Consider the following 16,138-nt stretch of genomic DNA (forward strand, 5'->3'; position numbering starts at 1 on the left):
TCCCGCAGTCCTGCTCCGGTCCTGCCTCCCATGTTCCTGCTCCATCCTGCTGTCTATGCTCCAGTCCCGCAGTCCTACTCCGGTCCTGTCTCCCGTGTTCCTGCTCCATCCTGCTGTCTATGCTCCAGTCCCGCAGTCATACTCCAGTCCTGCCTTCCGTGTTCCTGCTCCGTCTTGCTGTCTGTGCTCCAGTCCCGCAGTCCTACTCTGGTCCTGTCTCCAGTGATCCTGCTCTGTCCTGTTATCTATGCTGCAGTCCTGCAGTCCTACTCGAGTCTTGCCTCCCGTGTTCCTGCTCTGTCCTGCTGTCTATGCTCCAGTCCTGCAGTCCTACTTCAGTCCTGCCTCCCGTGTTCCTGCTCCATCCTGCTGTCTATGCTCCAGTCCCGAAGTTCTACTTTGGTCCTTTCTCCAGTGATCCTGCTCTGTCCTGCTATCTATACTCAGTCTGTTCTGAGCCACCCCTCTCGGTACCGGCTATCATGGTACCCGAACCCCTGGGCCTGCTCCTAACGATCCCTGTATAGGGGTCGGCTCCACCTGGCAGCTTGCCCGGGGCCCCTCGGTGCCACAATCCAGAGGGTTCACTCCTGGAGATTTTTCTCACCTGACCAGCTGTGATAACAGACCGTGTAGCACTAATGAGTCACGTGACATCGGGGAGGGAAAATAGCTAATTGGGCATAATTTGGCCATTTTCACTTAGGGGTGTACTCACTTTTGTTGCCAGCCTTGCGGTTTAGACATTAAAGGCTGTGTGTTGAGGTTACACCAAATTTACAGTTATAAAAGCTGTACATTAACTACTTTAGATTGTATCAACATGCGATATCATCAGTGTTGTACCATGAAAACATATAATAAAATATTTACAAAAATGTGAGGGGTATACTCACTTTTGTGACATACTGTATTTTCATCTTTAACATTTTAAAAATTGCGAAAAGGATAATTGGCACCCTGCATGGCTAGTGCCTAGTAGCACCCCTTTTTGAAAGTATAACAGCTTGTAAAAGTTTTTTTGTAGCCAGACAAGAGTTTTTCAATTCTTGTTTGAGGGATTCTCCTTCATTGTTCTTTGGAAAATTTTTCCAGTTCTGCGAGATTTCTGTGTCATCTTGCATGCACTGCTATTTTGACGTCTAGCCACAGATTTTCAATGATGTTCAGATCAGGGGACTGTGAGGGGACTGTGCTTGCGCCTTTTGAGATAGTTTATTGTGGATTTTGAGGTATGTTTAGGATCATTATCAATTTGTACATGTTATCCAGCTTTTTTTACAGATAGTGTTATGTTTGCGTCAAGAATTTTCTAAAATTTCATTGAATCCATTCTTCCTTCTACCCGTAAAATGTTGTCCTTGCCATTGGCTGCAACACAACCCCAAAACATGATTGATCCACCCCCATGCTTAATAGTTGGCGAGATGTTCTTTTCTTGAAATTTTGTGCCCCTTTTTCCCCACACATACCTTTGATCATTGTGGCCAAAGAGTGCTATTTTAACCACATCAGTCCACAGGACTTGTTTCCAAGATGCATCAGGCTTGATTAGATGTTCTTTTGCATACTTCTAACGCTGAATTTTATGGTGAGGGCGCAGGAGAGGTTTTCTTCCGATGACTCTTCCATGAAGGCCATATTTGTGCAGGTGTCTCTGAACAGTAGAACAATGTACTATGACTCCATAGTCTGCTAAATCTTTCTGAAGGTCTTTTGCAGGGAGATTATCAGTGGTCTTGTATGTCTTCCATTTTCTTATTATTGCTCCCACAGTTTATTTCATCACACCAAGCTGCTTGCCTATTGCAGTTTCAGTCTTCCCTGCCTGGTGCAGGGTACAATTTTGTTTCTGGTGTCCTTTGACAGCTCTTTTGTCACGTGCCCCGTCCTGTGTGACACAGCCAGCAGGCCGGTAACTAATACAACAGGACACGGCACGTGTAATTGTCCAGTGTGACACGGCCCGCAGGCCGGTAACTAATACAACCAGACACAGGGGATAGGGAAACATTTACAACGGTGGGCCCTTCGATAGGGAACGGGGGACGTGGAGACATCCTGCACTCCCCTGAGTCAGTGACCCTAACGCTCCTAACGTTCCCTATGCCGGTTCCGCACTGGGCGCCGCTCAGGATACCTGTCGCCCTAGCACACCCTACACCTATCCCTTGCTAGGGAGCTGGGTGGTGCAGGCACTGGCCCCACCGCTGTACTAACACCAACATGAGGAAAAGTGACAAACATGGAAACATTTAGTTTTGCTCTGATGCACTTGCTCCAGGCAACAGAGTCCAACACCTGAGTGCATCTTCCTCCCACGGTGTCCAACACCTGGGTGCAGCTGTCCAGCAACGGCGTCCAGCACCCGAAAACCGCCTTTGAGCAACAGAGTCCAGCACCTGAGTGCAGCTGTCCAGCAACAGTGTCCAGCACCTGAGTGCAGCTGTCCAGCAACGGAGTCCAGCATCTGAGTGCAGCTTCCAGCAAAAGAGTCCAGCAACTGAGTACAGCTCTACACCATAGCTGCCACTCCACCAAGCTTTGCAAGAATTCTTCACTGACACCATAGCTGCCACTCCACCATGCTTTACAAGAACTCCTCACTGACACCATAGCTGCCACTCCACCATGCTTTACATGAACTCCTCGCTGACACCATAGCTGCCACTCCAGGACTCTCCTCAGCTCCTTCCTTCACTCACCCAGCATGGTTGGAAAAGCCCAACAATATCACCAACGTGAGTCAGAACAACTCACACACCTTTATTGAGTAAACACACCTGTTAGTGATTCCCGTGCAATTACACTAACCACCACCGGGGGGAAAACTATCTCTAAAAACACCAGTGCAATGACCATACTGGCCACCGAGGCAAAACTATCTCTAAGCACAAAGCTTAGAGAGAGAAAAAAAAAAGGTTACCAGTGCTCTTATCTGACATGATCCTGCATGGATCATGAGATCTTTGGTCTTCACTATAATGGAGTTTGGAACGTGACTGTTTGAAGTTGTGGACAGGTATCTTTTATACTGATAACAAGTTCAAACAGGTGCCATTACTACAGGTAATGAGTGGAGGATAGAGGAGCCTCTTAAAGAAGAAGTTACAGGTCTGTGAGAGCCAGAAATCTTGTATGTTTTTAGGTGACCAAATACTTATTTTCCACCATAATTTGCAAAATAATTCTTGCCAAATCAGACAAGGTGATTTTCTGGATTTGTTTTATCATTCTGACTCTCATAATTGTGGTCTACCTATGATGTCAATTACAGGCCTCTCTCATCTTTTTAAGTGGGAGAACTTGCACAATTGGTGGCTGACTAAGTACTTTTTTCCCCACTGTATATACAGCTCTGGAAAAAATTAAGAGACCATCACATCAAAGCCCTGTCTTGGGCAGCCCATTCTCCAGACCTGAACCCCATTGAAAACCTCTGGAATGTAATCAAGAGGATGATGGATAGTCACAAGCTATCAAACAAAGAAGAACTGCTTAAATTTTTGCACCAGAAGTAGTATGAAAGACTAGTGGAAAGCACGCCAAGACTCATGAAAGCTGTTTTTAAAAATCATGGTTATTCCACAAAATATTGATTTCTGAACTCTTCCTGAGTTAAAACATTAGAATTGTTGTTTCTAAATTATTATGAACTTGCTTTCTTTGCATTATTTGAGGTCTGAAAGCACTGTTTTGTTTTGTTTTTTTTATTTTGACCATTTCTCCTTTTCAGAAAAAAAAAAATTATTGCTTGGAAATTCGGAGACATGTCTGAAGCTTATAGACTAAAACAATTTACATTTTACTCAAAAATATACTTATAAAGTGAAAAATCAGACAAACTGAACATTTGAAAGTGGTCTCTTAATTTTTGCCAGAGCTGTATATATATATTTGCCTAAAATACAAAGGAAATGTGTAATCTTTAATTTTAGGCCTTTTAGAGATCACTTCATCTTCAGCTTGCTTAACTGTTCACAGTAACAGTAATTTTGACTAGGGATGACCAAACTTTTACATGCCACTGTATGGGGGACTTGGGCTCTCTAAAATTTTTACTGGCCCTGTAGATTTTGATAAATTTGTTTCATAGCAAATCAGCAATGGAGAAATAACATAAAACATAACTTTTAATAATTAATATAAAAGCTACCAAAGATAATAGTGCAAAATAAATCACTAAATCAAATGCCACAGACCATAATGGAGGTATATCAAGGAATCAAGGAATATGCCTATTCATGTACAGTGGGGCAAAAAAGTATTTAGTCAGTCAGCAATAGTGCAAGTTCCACCACTTAAAAAGATGAGAGGCGTCTGTAATTTACATCATAGGTAGACCTCAACTATGGGAGACAAACTGAGAAAAAAAAATCCAGAAAATCACATTGTCTGTTTTTTTTTCATTTTATTTGCATATTATGGTGGAAAATAAGTATTTGGTCAGAAACAAAATTTCATCTCAATACTTTGTGATATATCCTTTGTTGGCAATGACAGAGGTCAAACGTTTTCTGTAAGTCTTCACAAGGTTGCCACACACTGTTGTTGGTATGTTGGCCCATTCCTCCATGCAGATCTCCTCTAGAGCAGTTATGTTTTTGGCTTTTCGCTTGACAACACGGTCTTTCAACTCCCTCCAAAGGTTTTCTATAGGGTTGAGATCTGGAGACTGGCTAGGCCACTCCAGGACCTTGAAATGCTTCTTACGAAGCCACTCCTTCGTTGCCCTGGCGGTGTGCTTTGGATCATTGTCATGTTGAAAGACCCAGCCACGTTTCATCTTCAATGCCCTTGCTGATGGAAGGAGGTTTGCACTCAAAATCTCACGATACATGGCCCCATTCATTCTTTCATGTACCCAGATCAGTCGTCCTGGCCCCTTTGCAGAGAAACAGCCCCAAAGCATGATGTTTCCACCACCATGCTTTACAGTAGGTATGGTGTTTGATGGATGCAACTCAGTATTCTTTTTCCTCCAAACACGACAAGTTGTGTTTCTACCAAACAGTTCCAGTTTGGTTTCATCAGACCATAGGACATTCTCCCAAAACTCCTCTGGATCATCTAAATGCTCTCTAGCAAACTTCTGACGGGCCCGGACATGTACAGGCTTAAGCAGTGGGACACGTCTGGCACTGCAGGATCTGAGTCCATGGTGGCGTAGTGTGTTACTTATGGTAGGCCTTGTTACATTGGTCCCAGCTCTCTGCAGTTCATTCACTAGGTCCCCCCGCGTGGTTCTGGGATTTTTGCTCACCGTTCTTGTGATCATTCTGACCCCACGGGGTGGGATTTTGCGTGGAGCACCAGATCGAGGGAGATTATCAGTGGTCTTGTATGTCTTCCATTTTCTAATTATTGCTCCCACAGTTGATTTCTTCACTCCAAGCTGGTTGGCTATTGCAGATTCAGTCTTCCCAGCCTGGTGCAGGGCTACAATTTTGTTTCTGGTGTCCTTTGACAGCTCTTTGGTCTTCACCATAGTGGAGTTTGGAGTCAGACTGTTTGAGGGTGTGCACAGGTGTCTTTTTATACTGATAACAAGTTTAAACAGGTGCCATTACTACAGGTAATGAGTGGAGGAAAGAGGAGACTCTTAAAGAAGAAGTTACAGGTCTGTGAGAGCCAGAAATCTTGATTGCTTGTTTCTGACCAAATACTTATTTTCCACCATAATATGCAAATAAAATGAAAAAAAACAGACAATGTGATTTTCTGGATTTTTTTTTCTCAGTTTGTCTCCCATAGTTGAGGTCTACCTATGATGTAAATTACAGACGCCTCTTATCTTTTTAAGTGGTGGAACTTGCACTATTGCTGACTGACTAAATACTTTTTTGCCCCACTGTATATAAAAAAGACATCAAAATAATAGGGATGCACAGGGACTTTGTAGGGCTATGGTTTATAGGGATTAGATGTGGACTGCCCTTGTTAGGGCGGGAGTCATGGGTGTTAGAATTTGTAGCTCAAACAGGGCTTGAATAGGGTGAACCCCCCTTTTTTCTTCCTGACTTGACATGACTCTGATGGGACATCTGACCCTGGACATCTTCCATCTTCATGTGGTGAGATCTTTCCTTTTCTCATTAAGTTGATGGCTTTATTATTTTGATGTCTTTTTTATATACATGAATAGGCATATTCCTTGATAACCTTCACAGGGTAGAGGTCTTTTTAGTTCCTCTGATAAGGAAACTGTTCATTTTTTTGGTCTTCTTCTTATTGATTTAGACCAAGCACTTTTTTGGTCCAATCTTTTCAAATCTTTGGACTTGGAATAGCCACATGTATATATTGGTAGTAATCTGTTACAGAGACTTATACAGTTACCTCCATTATGGTCTGTGGCATTTGATTTAGTGATTTATTTTGCACTATTATCTTTGGTAGCTTTTATATTAATTATTAAAAGTTATGTTTTATGTTATTTCTCCATTGCTGATTTGCTACTTTGTATCGTGAGAATTTGTGGGTATATAGTCCACTTTTGTGCTGTATTTCTAAATTTGTTTCATAGAAAATAAATGAGGGCTAGGTGCACCAATCCGCCCCTCAGTTACCATCCTCCACGCCTACCTTTATGGTGAATGACAGCGCTCGCTGTGGAGCACTATCTTATCTAAATTCCCAGCTGTGAACATAAAATACACTATAGGAAACAGAGAAGCGCAATAGGGTCTTATCTGATGACAATGTTATAAAGATATATAAAATCCACTCACCCACTGAAGGAGAGATCAGGCATATAGAAATCGTCAGCTGCTGCACGTCCAAATGGTCAGACAAGTGACCGCCAGTATAACACTTCTAATGGAACTTAGTTTTTTGGACTTTCATGCGCTGCTTGACATAATAGACAATCCAGTTAAATTGAAAGATCAATCTTTTATTCACATTTAATCCCAACGCGTTTCGAAGTGGAAAACACTTCTTCAGGGGAAGACAAATATTCAATATTTTTGAATATGAAAGTCCAACTAAGTTCCATTAGAAGTGTCAGCTCTGAACATACTATGAAAAAGATGATGATTGACCTCATGGAGATCAACATCCAACACTGCGGAGACACCATCACGTGTTTCTCAACGCAGTGATTCTAGAGCATTGCCCCCATCCCTTATGGGAAATATGTAAAACATGCAAAAATATAAGCCGCGGAGACACCATCACATGTTTCTCAAAGCAAGCAATGACTAGCCAGGTCTTTCACCGGGAAGGAACAACCACGGGAAGGGCAGTCTCCAATGAAGGAAACCACCTATGCCAAAACATGGTATCCATCCACAGACAGCTGTTTCGGGGTATTTGCCCCTCATCAGTGTGGAGTAGGAAACTGGCTAGGCTAAACCGCAGATAATCCGCAGGTGTTTTGACCTGCGGTTTTTGCAAAATCCGTGCGGATTAATCCGCAGCGGATTCCGCAGCGTCTGCACACACCCTTAGTGTTTGGAAAAGGGTGGGTGCTCATCTCTTGTATCCAGCAGCCACTCCGTGCACACATGATCACAAAGCAGGGGACTGATGTCGACAGGAAAGGGAAATGAGGACGTGAACTCACTGACACTGTATGGATACTCCTGGCCTTGGCATATCAGTGTATCCCCTTCTTTTGAGTGTAATGGCCACAGGATCACAAAGCAGTGGGCAGCCTCTGCACCAAGAAGAGGTAGATGAGAACCCAGCGCACACTGACATTGTGCACTTTTCTTCTCCCTCTGCTGTCAGCATCGGCCAACTTCTACTTTGTGATCCTGTGTACAGCGAGCGGCCGCTATACCCATGAGAGTGATGAGAAGACACTTGCAAGCACTGGCACTGTTTGTGCTCCTGAGCCCTGCAGAGTCAGTATGTTCAGGTCTGGCAACTTAGATCAGGCAGTGCTCCAAAGCAAGTACTGTTATGCACCATTGGGGGAGGGGTGGAGGATGGTAAGGATGCACCAAAGCCCCCTAATTTACATGTCTAATAAAGCTGTTTTTCTTTAGAAGAAATTTACTAAAATCTACAGCCAGTATGATTTTTATAGGGACTAAATCCACTAAATGAATATAAATAGTTAAGTTTTTTTCATTTAAAGGGAACTTGTCACATCCCTAAACACTATTAACCTGCAGATATGGGGTTATTATGCAGGTTAATAGCATTCCAAAGCTGTCCAGCCATGGTACTGAAAGTCTGGTTACATGGAGGAAGTGAACTTCATTTCTCCCGGCAGGCTCCAGCTTTAAGTCATGGAGGAGCAGCCGGCGTGACTCACCGTTCAGTACATAGTGAATGGCAACAGTTACCACCCCTCAACACTCATTGACAGCCGATTGTGAAATGATGCACTGCCGAGCTTCTTGTCAGTCAATGCCGAGGCGTGGTTTCATCCGCCGCTCATTATGTGCTGAGAGGTGACTGACGCCACCCCGACTATGCCTACATGACTGAAAGTCGGAGGCTGCTGGGAAGAGTAAAGTTCCTTTCAGTCCAGCAGCCGGACTCTCAGTGCAGCAGACAGACAGCTTTGGAACGTTATTTGCCTGCAGATTAACCACTAAATCTGCAGGTTAATAGCGTTTCTGTGATGTGACAGGTTCCCTGTAAGTGTCACTTCTCCCTTTCATAAAAAGATACTCTCCATATAGTTACATTATTTCAGCACAGACAGCTCTGCTGCTGAAAACATGCCTTGAAAAATAGAATACCCATTAATTTCATGATCCTTGATCCATACAGCTGCTTTCATTATTTTATGATTTGAGATTGCTGCTTCGGACTACTGGTCACAAAGTCCTTAAATCTTTAATTTACATCTTTTTAGGTACTCTCAGGACATTTTAAATATCTGAAATATTTCTGTAACTACAGTTAGTAGGTTAACAAGAAGAGGCGTGTATTAGGCCGGAGTCACACTAGACAGAAATACGGACGAGTGCTATTCTAGAAAAAATCGCATAGCACTCGGACCAATGTTAATCTATGGGGCAGCTCCCATCATCCTTTTTTTTTCTTGGCCGTAAGAAATACGCAACGGCGTCCTTTAGAAAAGCCGGCAATTCAGTGCGCTATACTGTAAAATCACACTGACATGTTAAAATAGAATAGATAGAATACATGATACACATAGTATCGGTATATATAAATGTCATTGACACATAAATATATATTTATATTTCATAGAGATATAGATAGCAGAATAGGTGAAATTCAATTGTCGGTATCTGTAAAATCATTACAGAACCTGACAGGATATGAGACATGGTTTACATACAGTAAACCATTGCATATCCGTAATTTTTTTTATATGTTCCTTACTAATAATGTTAGGCTTAATGTCACCTTATAATTGCAAGGTAACATTAACCCCTTATTACCCCATGTGCCACCCGCTACAGGACAATGGGAAGAGAGCGGGTAAGTGCCAGAATTGGCGCATCTTACAGCTGTGCCTTTTCTGGAGTGGCTGGAGGCAGATTTTTTTTAGGCAGGGGGAGCCCAAAAACAATGGTCCCTTTCTTGGCTATTATTATCTGCCCTCAGTCACTGGCTTGCCCTCTCTGACGGAGAAAATTGGGCAGGAGCCCACGCCAGTTTTTTCCGTGAATTAATCCTTTAATTTAACACCTACAGCTCCAAAAATTTTACACACATACACTACTAACATTATTAATGAGGGACATATAAAAAAAATAACGGATATGCAATGGTTTACTGTATGTAAACCATGTCTCACATCCTGTCGGGTTCTGTAATGATTTTAAGGATGCCAGCAATTGATTTTTCACCTATTCTGCTATCTAGATCTCTATGAAATATAAATATATTTACGGTATATATATATATATATATATATATATATACTGTATATGTCTCACTGACATATATATATATATATTTAGACTTTGTTTTCATGAATATTTGAGGCTATGGACCCATTATATGTCCATTTTGCAAGCCGTCGAGAAAATCTCACCATATGGATGTCACACGGATGCTTAGATGTGACATCCTTGCATTGCCAACAGATGACATACGGATCACTGTTCAGGGAACATTTCTGCGTTTTTCGTCCGTTAAAAACGGACCTTATTTTTATACGTTAAGTGTGACGCCGGCCTTAAAATGAGAAAAGCATGACTACAGGATGAGACTACACAGAAGAGCAATTTATAGCCGAAGTGGGGGGGGGGTTTATTCAGGTCTACATTGACGTTATTTCATGTTTAATAAATTTGGTGCATCTAGAGATCTTTCCCCAATTTTGTGCAACCCTTCCCTACTGCAGTGAGAACTGTGTCTCTTAAAAAAAATCAGAAAAACGACTGTTGTGACTTTGTGATGCAAAAAAATCATTCTCTAGAAAAGGGTTTATTTTATGTCTGTACTATAAAGACACTAATTCACACAGCAGCTTTCTACACAAAAGAGAGGAATATTTTATTTGAAACTAGTTGAAACATTACTGCTTCATTTCTTTTTATGTTGATATGTTTGATCCTAAAAGTGCACAGAGAAATTATTCTAAGTATTCAAGTTGTCAGTAACTTTAAAGAGAACTCATCACAATGACAAATAAGTCCAGTCTGCAGGCACCATGTTATAGAGCAGGGGGAGCTGAGAAAATTGGTATATAGTTTAGTGAGAAAAGATTCTGGCATTGTGGGTCCAGTGGGCGGTCCTATCAGTGACTGACAGCCGTCTCTGTATGTACTCTTATACAAAGAAAGCTGTCAGTCACTGGACTGAAAATCCCAGAAAGAGCAGAGAAATAAATGATGAAAAAGCAAGTTATACTGAATCTTTTCTGATAAACGATATATCAATCTGCTCAGCTCCACCTGCTCTATAACATGTAGATTGCACTGCATTTTCATGGTGACACGTTCCATTTAGTAAGCGGATAGACTACTGAATACAATTGTATTATAGAGATCATTTGAAAAATATTGTGTATTTTTCCATATGCCTGGTTACTAATACGTAGACATAATCTACATCTTTCTTCATACACCTTTTCGTATTAATCATTGTTGAAATGTCTCTTTGCAGTGAAGGGGATTGGTGGGAAGCTCGCTCACTTACAACTGGTGGGACTGGTTATATTCCAAGTAACTATGTGGCGCCTGTTGACTCCATTCAAGCTGAAGAGTATGTATTTATATTATTTTTTGTTTTAGATTGATCTTTCGTAACATTTATCCTCTTTCCACAAAATAGGTGAAAAATGTCTGATCTGTGACTGTCCGACCACTGGTATCATCACCAACATAATGTCTAGGGCTCCAGTTTCATGGTCATGGGAGTTCCACCTATCAGGCCCCACTGATCACACTCTTTTCATCTGTGTAGAGGTGATAAATCTTGGTGGGTAGATCCCTTTCATATATAGGACTTTAACCTTCCATGTTTGTAAAAGGGGTCATCCCAAAAAATAGTGCCCTGCGACCAGGGGCGTAACTAGAACTGATTGGGCCCCATAGCAAACTTTTAAACGGGGACCCCTCAAAGACACACCCCTCCAGGAACTACATTTCCCAGAGGTCCATGCGGCAGACAGCTCTGCAGAGAGCTAATAGACAGCTAGGGCTCAGGGAAGGGGCGGGACTGAACTAGTCTGAAGCAATACACTCTGTGACTGGCTGCAGGCAGGGAGGCGGGCCCAATATGTGCTTCGCTCCGCACAGCAGGCACAGAAATGCAGCGTAGGCTGCGAAATCATAGTGTACATTTTTTTTCCGCCGGGGCCCCGGATCCCCTACATCAGTGGTCCCCAACCTTTTTTGCACAATGGACCGGCTTCAAGCAAGACCATTCTTCCATGGCCCGGCAGGGCGGGGATGGAGGTGTGGCAGGGGCGGGGCTTTGGTCATAAGGGGGCTGGGCTATGGACGCGGTTGTAGTTTAGCAGTGCATACTTATCATTTAATTATAACATTTATAATGTGACTCAACTCACCATAGGTTTTGAATGAGTGGGAGCACCTGGCTTGTTTCTCTGTTTCAGTGGGAGCACTGGGCTACTGCTACTGATGACCGTCACTGCTAATGATGATTGGAACCTACAAGGAAATGGAGCATTGAGCACTTATTAAAAATTGTACTGGAGTACTGTACATGCTGATTATTTTCTAATCATCAGAAAATGTATGTGTGGTCCCCCCCGTCCTGTCCAGCTCTGTGTGGCTTCCCCTGTTGTATGCATGGCTCCCCTGTCCCATCCTTGTATACATGGCTCTGCTCCCACTCTCCCATCCTGTATACATGGCTCTGCTCCCATCCTGTATACATGGCTCCGCTCCCACCCTCCCATCCTGTATACATGGCCCTGCTCCCACTCTCCCATCCTGTATACATGACTCTGCTCCCATCCTCCCATCCTTGTATACATGGCTCCGCTCCCACCGTCCCATCCTGTATACATGGCTCTGCTCCCACTCTCCCATCCTGTATACATGGCTCTGTTCCCACTCTCCCATCCTGTATACAGCTCTCTGCACCCACTCTCCCATCCTGTATACATGGCTCTGCTCCCACTCTCCCATCCTGTATACATGGCTCTGCTCCCATTCTCCCATCCTGTATACATGGCTCTGCTTCTACTCTCCCATCCTGCATACATGGCTCTGCTCCCACCCTCCCATCCTTTATACATGGCTCCCCTGTCCCATCCTGTATGCATGGCTCCCCTGTCCCATCCTGTATGCATGGCTCCGCCCCCACCCTCCCTCCCTTGTATATATGGCTCTGCTTCCACTCTCCCTCCCTTGTATATATGGCTCTGCTCCCACTGTCCCTCCCTTGTATTGTATATATGGCTCTGCTCCCACTCTCCCTCCCTTGTATATATGGCTCTGCTCCCACTGTCCCTCCCTCCCTTGTATATATGGCTCCGCTCCCACTCTCCCTCCCTTGTATATATGGCTCTGCTTCCACTCTCCCAGCCTCCCTTGCATATATGGCTCCGCTCCCACTCTCCCTTCCTTGTATATATGGCTCCGCTCGGCTCCCCCATCATACTTACCCTCATGTCGCTGAACTTCCCTCCCTGCATCTCGCGGCGCTTCACCTTCTTCCTGTGCGGAGCGGTCACGTGCTACCGCTCATTAAGGTGCATGAATATGGACGCAACGCCTATGGCAGAGGAGTGGCGTCCATATTCATGGCCTTAAATGAGCGGTACTCTTGACAGCTCAGCGCTGGAATCTGGATGAAGCCGCCGCGCCGACAGGGACCGCTATGCAGGGTAAGTATCAGCTGCTACACAGCCGCCGGCTCCCCTTGTGTCCGCGGACCGGCAAGAGCACTGCAACGGCCCAGTGCTGGGCCGCGGACCGGTGGTTGGGGTAATTAAATTGCACTACCGGGCAGGGGTGAACCTAGCCTCTCTGCTGCCTGAGGCGAACAGCAAAATGACGCCCCCCCCCCCACACACACACACACAGTAAATTCTCATATCTATCCTGTAAAACTGAGTACAGTAGTGGACATTTTGATTTAGATAAATAGAAAAAAAAGGTGTCCAAACACAAGGATGTCAGCGGCATCACACGCACATAGAAGAACAACACAGAAGTATCCAGAACAAGGGTCATTAATGGCAATGGTAGGCCTGGCATAGGGCCAGACTGGGACAAAAAAGCAGCCCTGCCACACAAATCCCACCAGCCCACAAACTATAACACTCCTCACCCCGATCAGTGAATTTTTGCTATACTTTGCTGGCCCCTCATCACTCTCTTTAAGGAGTTATTTGAAGAGCCACATGTGAATTGCACCACAGTGTGTATGATTGACCACAGCTCCATTTACATGGTGCTCTTCAAAGCTATGTTACCCGGGATCATGGGGGTCCCAGCGGTCAGATCCATAACAAACAGAAAGTCATCCCCTATCCCCACATAATGCTCCATACAGTATTATGTGCCCCATATATTACTTCGTACAGTATAATGGGCCCCATATAATGCTCTATACAGCATAATGGGCCCCATATATTACTTCGTACAGTATAATGGGCCCCATATAATTCTCCATACAGTATAATGGGCCCCATATATTACTTTGTACAGTATAATGGGCCCCATATAATGCTCCATACAGTATAATGGACCCCATATATTACTTCGTACAGCAAATGGGCCCCATATAATTCTCCATACAGTATAATGGGCCCCATATATTACTGCCTACAGAATAATGGGCCCCATATATTACTTCATACAGTATAATGGGCACCATATATTGGGGAAAATTGAGGTGTCATTGCTTCATAATAAACAGAAACACTGAAGAGAGTGGGAATAAACCCATAGTCTTTCATGATGTGTGTAAGATACTGAAGAAACTAATACTAAATAATACTAAACGCCTTCACGTTTCTCACTTTCTAGATGGTACTTTGGCAAACTGGGTAGAAAAGATGCCGAGAGACAATTGTTATCCTTTGGAAATCCAAGGGGTACCTATTTGATACGTGAAAGTGAAACCACCAAAGGTGAGTGTACATCAAAACTGAACTAGCATCTGGTACCATTTGCTCAGAAATTCCTATTATATTCATATGCAAATTATGGTTTTGCAAACGCACTGGAGGGCTAATTGGTGCACCTATAGTCCTTGATTCCTCTTAGCTATTCCTCATCAGCGCCGCTCTCTGCTACTATATTGACAGTGGAGAGAGAGACTCTGCAGCAAGACGTCACTTTTGCTCTCTACTGTCAATCAAGTAGCAGAGGCGGCACCATCAATAACAAGCTATGAGGAACCATGGTCTTCAGGTCAACTGATATATCCACCAATGCACTGGTGTCAATCAAGAAGCAGAGGCGGCGGCACCATCAATAGCAAGGTCCGAGGAACCATGGTCTTCAGGTCAACTGATATATCCACCAATGCACTGGTGTCAATCAAGAAGCAGAGGCGGCAGCACCATCAATAGCAAGGTCCGAGGAACCATGGTCTTCAGGTCAACTGATATATCCACCAGTGCACTTGCGATATTCATTTGTATATGAATAAAATATGAATTTATGCAAAATGTGGCGCCATGTAGTGGTGAAATAGATTTCCATGTCAGATTCCGTTTAAAGACGCACTCCCATTAATATTTTTTTTCTTTAAATGTATGGATATGTGTCTGTAATGTAGTATTGTATGTATTAATATACTCACCTGCCACCACTTTCTCCAGGATTCAGCGCCAGTCCTCTCCTCTTCTCCAGTGACATCACCGCTTTTCCGTCTCTCTGTATCACTCTATGCTCTGTGTGAGCTTGAGGTCTCTTTTACAATGTAAGTTTATAAAGCCTTGTTCTGACGTTCCTTACATTTACATTGTAAAAGCCATTTACGGGTCATGCAGAGCGCAGTGTGACCTGGAGAGTCTGCAAACCATTGACGTCAGTGAGAAACCGGAGCAGAACAACACTGGAGAGAGCAGCGATAGGAGAGTTTGTTATTACACTCACACTACACACCATATAAATATATTCACACATTTCATGAAAAAGAAATCTTCATGGGAGTGCTTTTTAAATAAAAAGAGCCACTGTTGTAAGTGATCATGAGGGTCCAATCCTGATTTTGCAGGGAGACGTGCCAACTATGATTTTTTTTGCTGCTCAGATGAATTCATGTATATATAAATGTATAGATAGCTCAAGTCTGCCAGATCGAAAGTTTTGATATTAGTCTGTTTGGGACAGTCAGATAAATGCTCCTTTTCAACCCACCAATTTGCCAACTAAAAATCCTGATCCACAACTCTGTACCAAAATAAACACTATAGTACTGATTCCCAAAGTTATACATTACTCAGTCTATAACCAGTATAGGGGAGATAAAGCTAAGCGCATGGAAAGAAATAGCATCTGACATTGTTCACATTACATTGATCTATAATTCTATGTGATTCACTTATTTGTGTTTGTATTTCCCTGTTTTTTACTATTATTCTATGTATTGTTGGGATAAAGAAATCTAGATTGGATTTTATCGCATATGTTTGTAAATCGGTAATGTAGCCTGGGACTATCAGGACGAAAAACTGGATGTGCAGATCTACAAGTTACATTTGGAAACAGAAGCAGAATATTCTTTTTATGGTTTTTTTTTTATAACATTTTATTTCTTTACCATCAAATCA

The 16,138-nt window shown here is 43.2% G+C and overlaps 1 protein-coding gene across 4 annotated transcripts in view; it reads left to right on the forward strand.

Moving 5' to 3' along the window:
• Positions 1-16,138, forward strand: part of FYN (FYN proto-oncogene, Src family tyrosine kinase) — a 292,152-nt gene that overhangs the window by 188,301 nt on the left and 87,713 nt on the right. For all 4 annotated transcript variants that reach the window (XM_073575994.1, XM_073575992.1, XM_073575991.1 and 1 more), the window contains 2 exons: positions 11,044-11,142; positions 14,385-14,488. In XM_073575994.1, coding sequence (XP_073432095.1) covers positions 11,044-11,142; positions 14,385-14,488 — 203 coding nt within the window. The remainder of the gene's footprint in view (positions 1-11,043; positions 11,143-14,384; positions 14,489-16,138) is intronic.

The sequence above is a fragment of the Dendrobates tinctorius genome, unplaced genomic scaffold (assembly GCF_039654945.1).
Source record: "Dendrobates tinctorius isolate UK_male_01 unplaced genomic scaffold, ASM3965494v1 ptg000046l, whole genome shotgun sequence".
In the NCBI taxonomy this organism is placed as follows: Eukaryota; Metazoa; Chordata; class Amphibia; order Anura; family Dendrobatidae; genus Dendrobates; species Dendrobates tinctorius.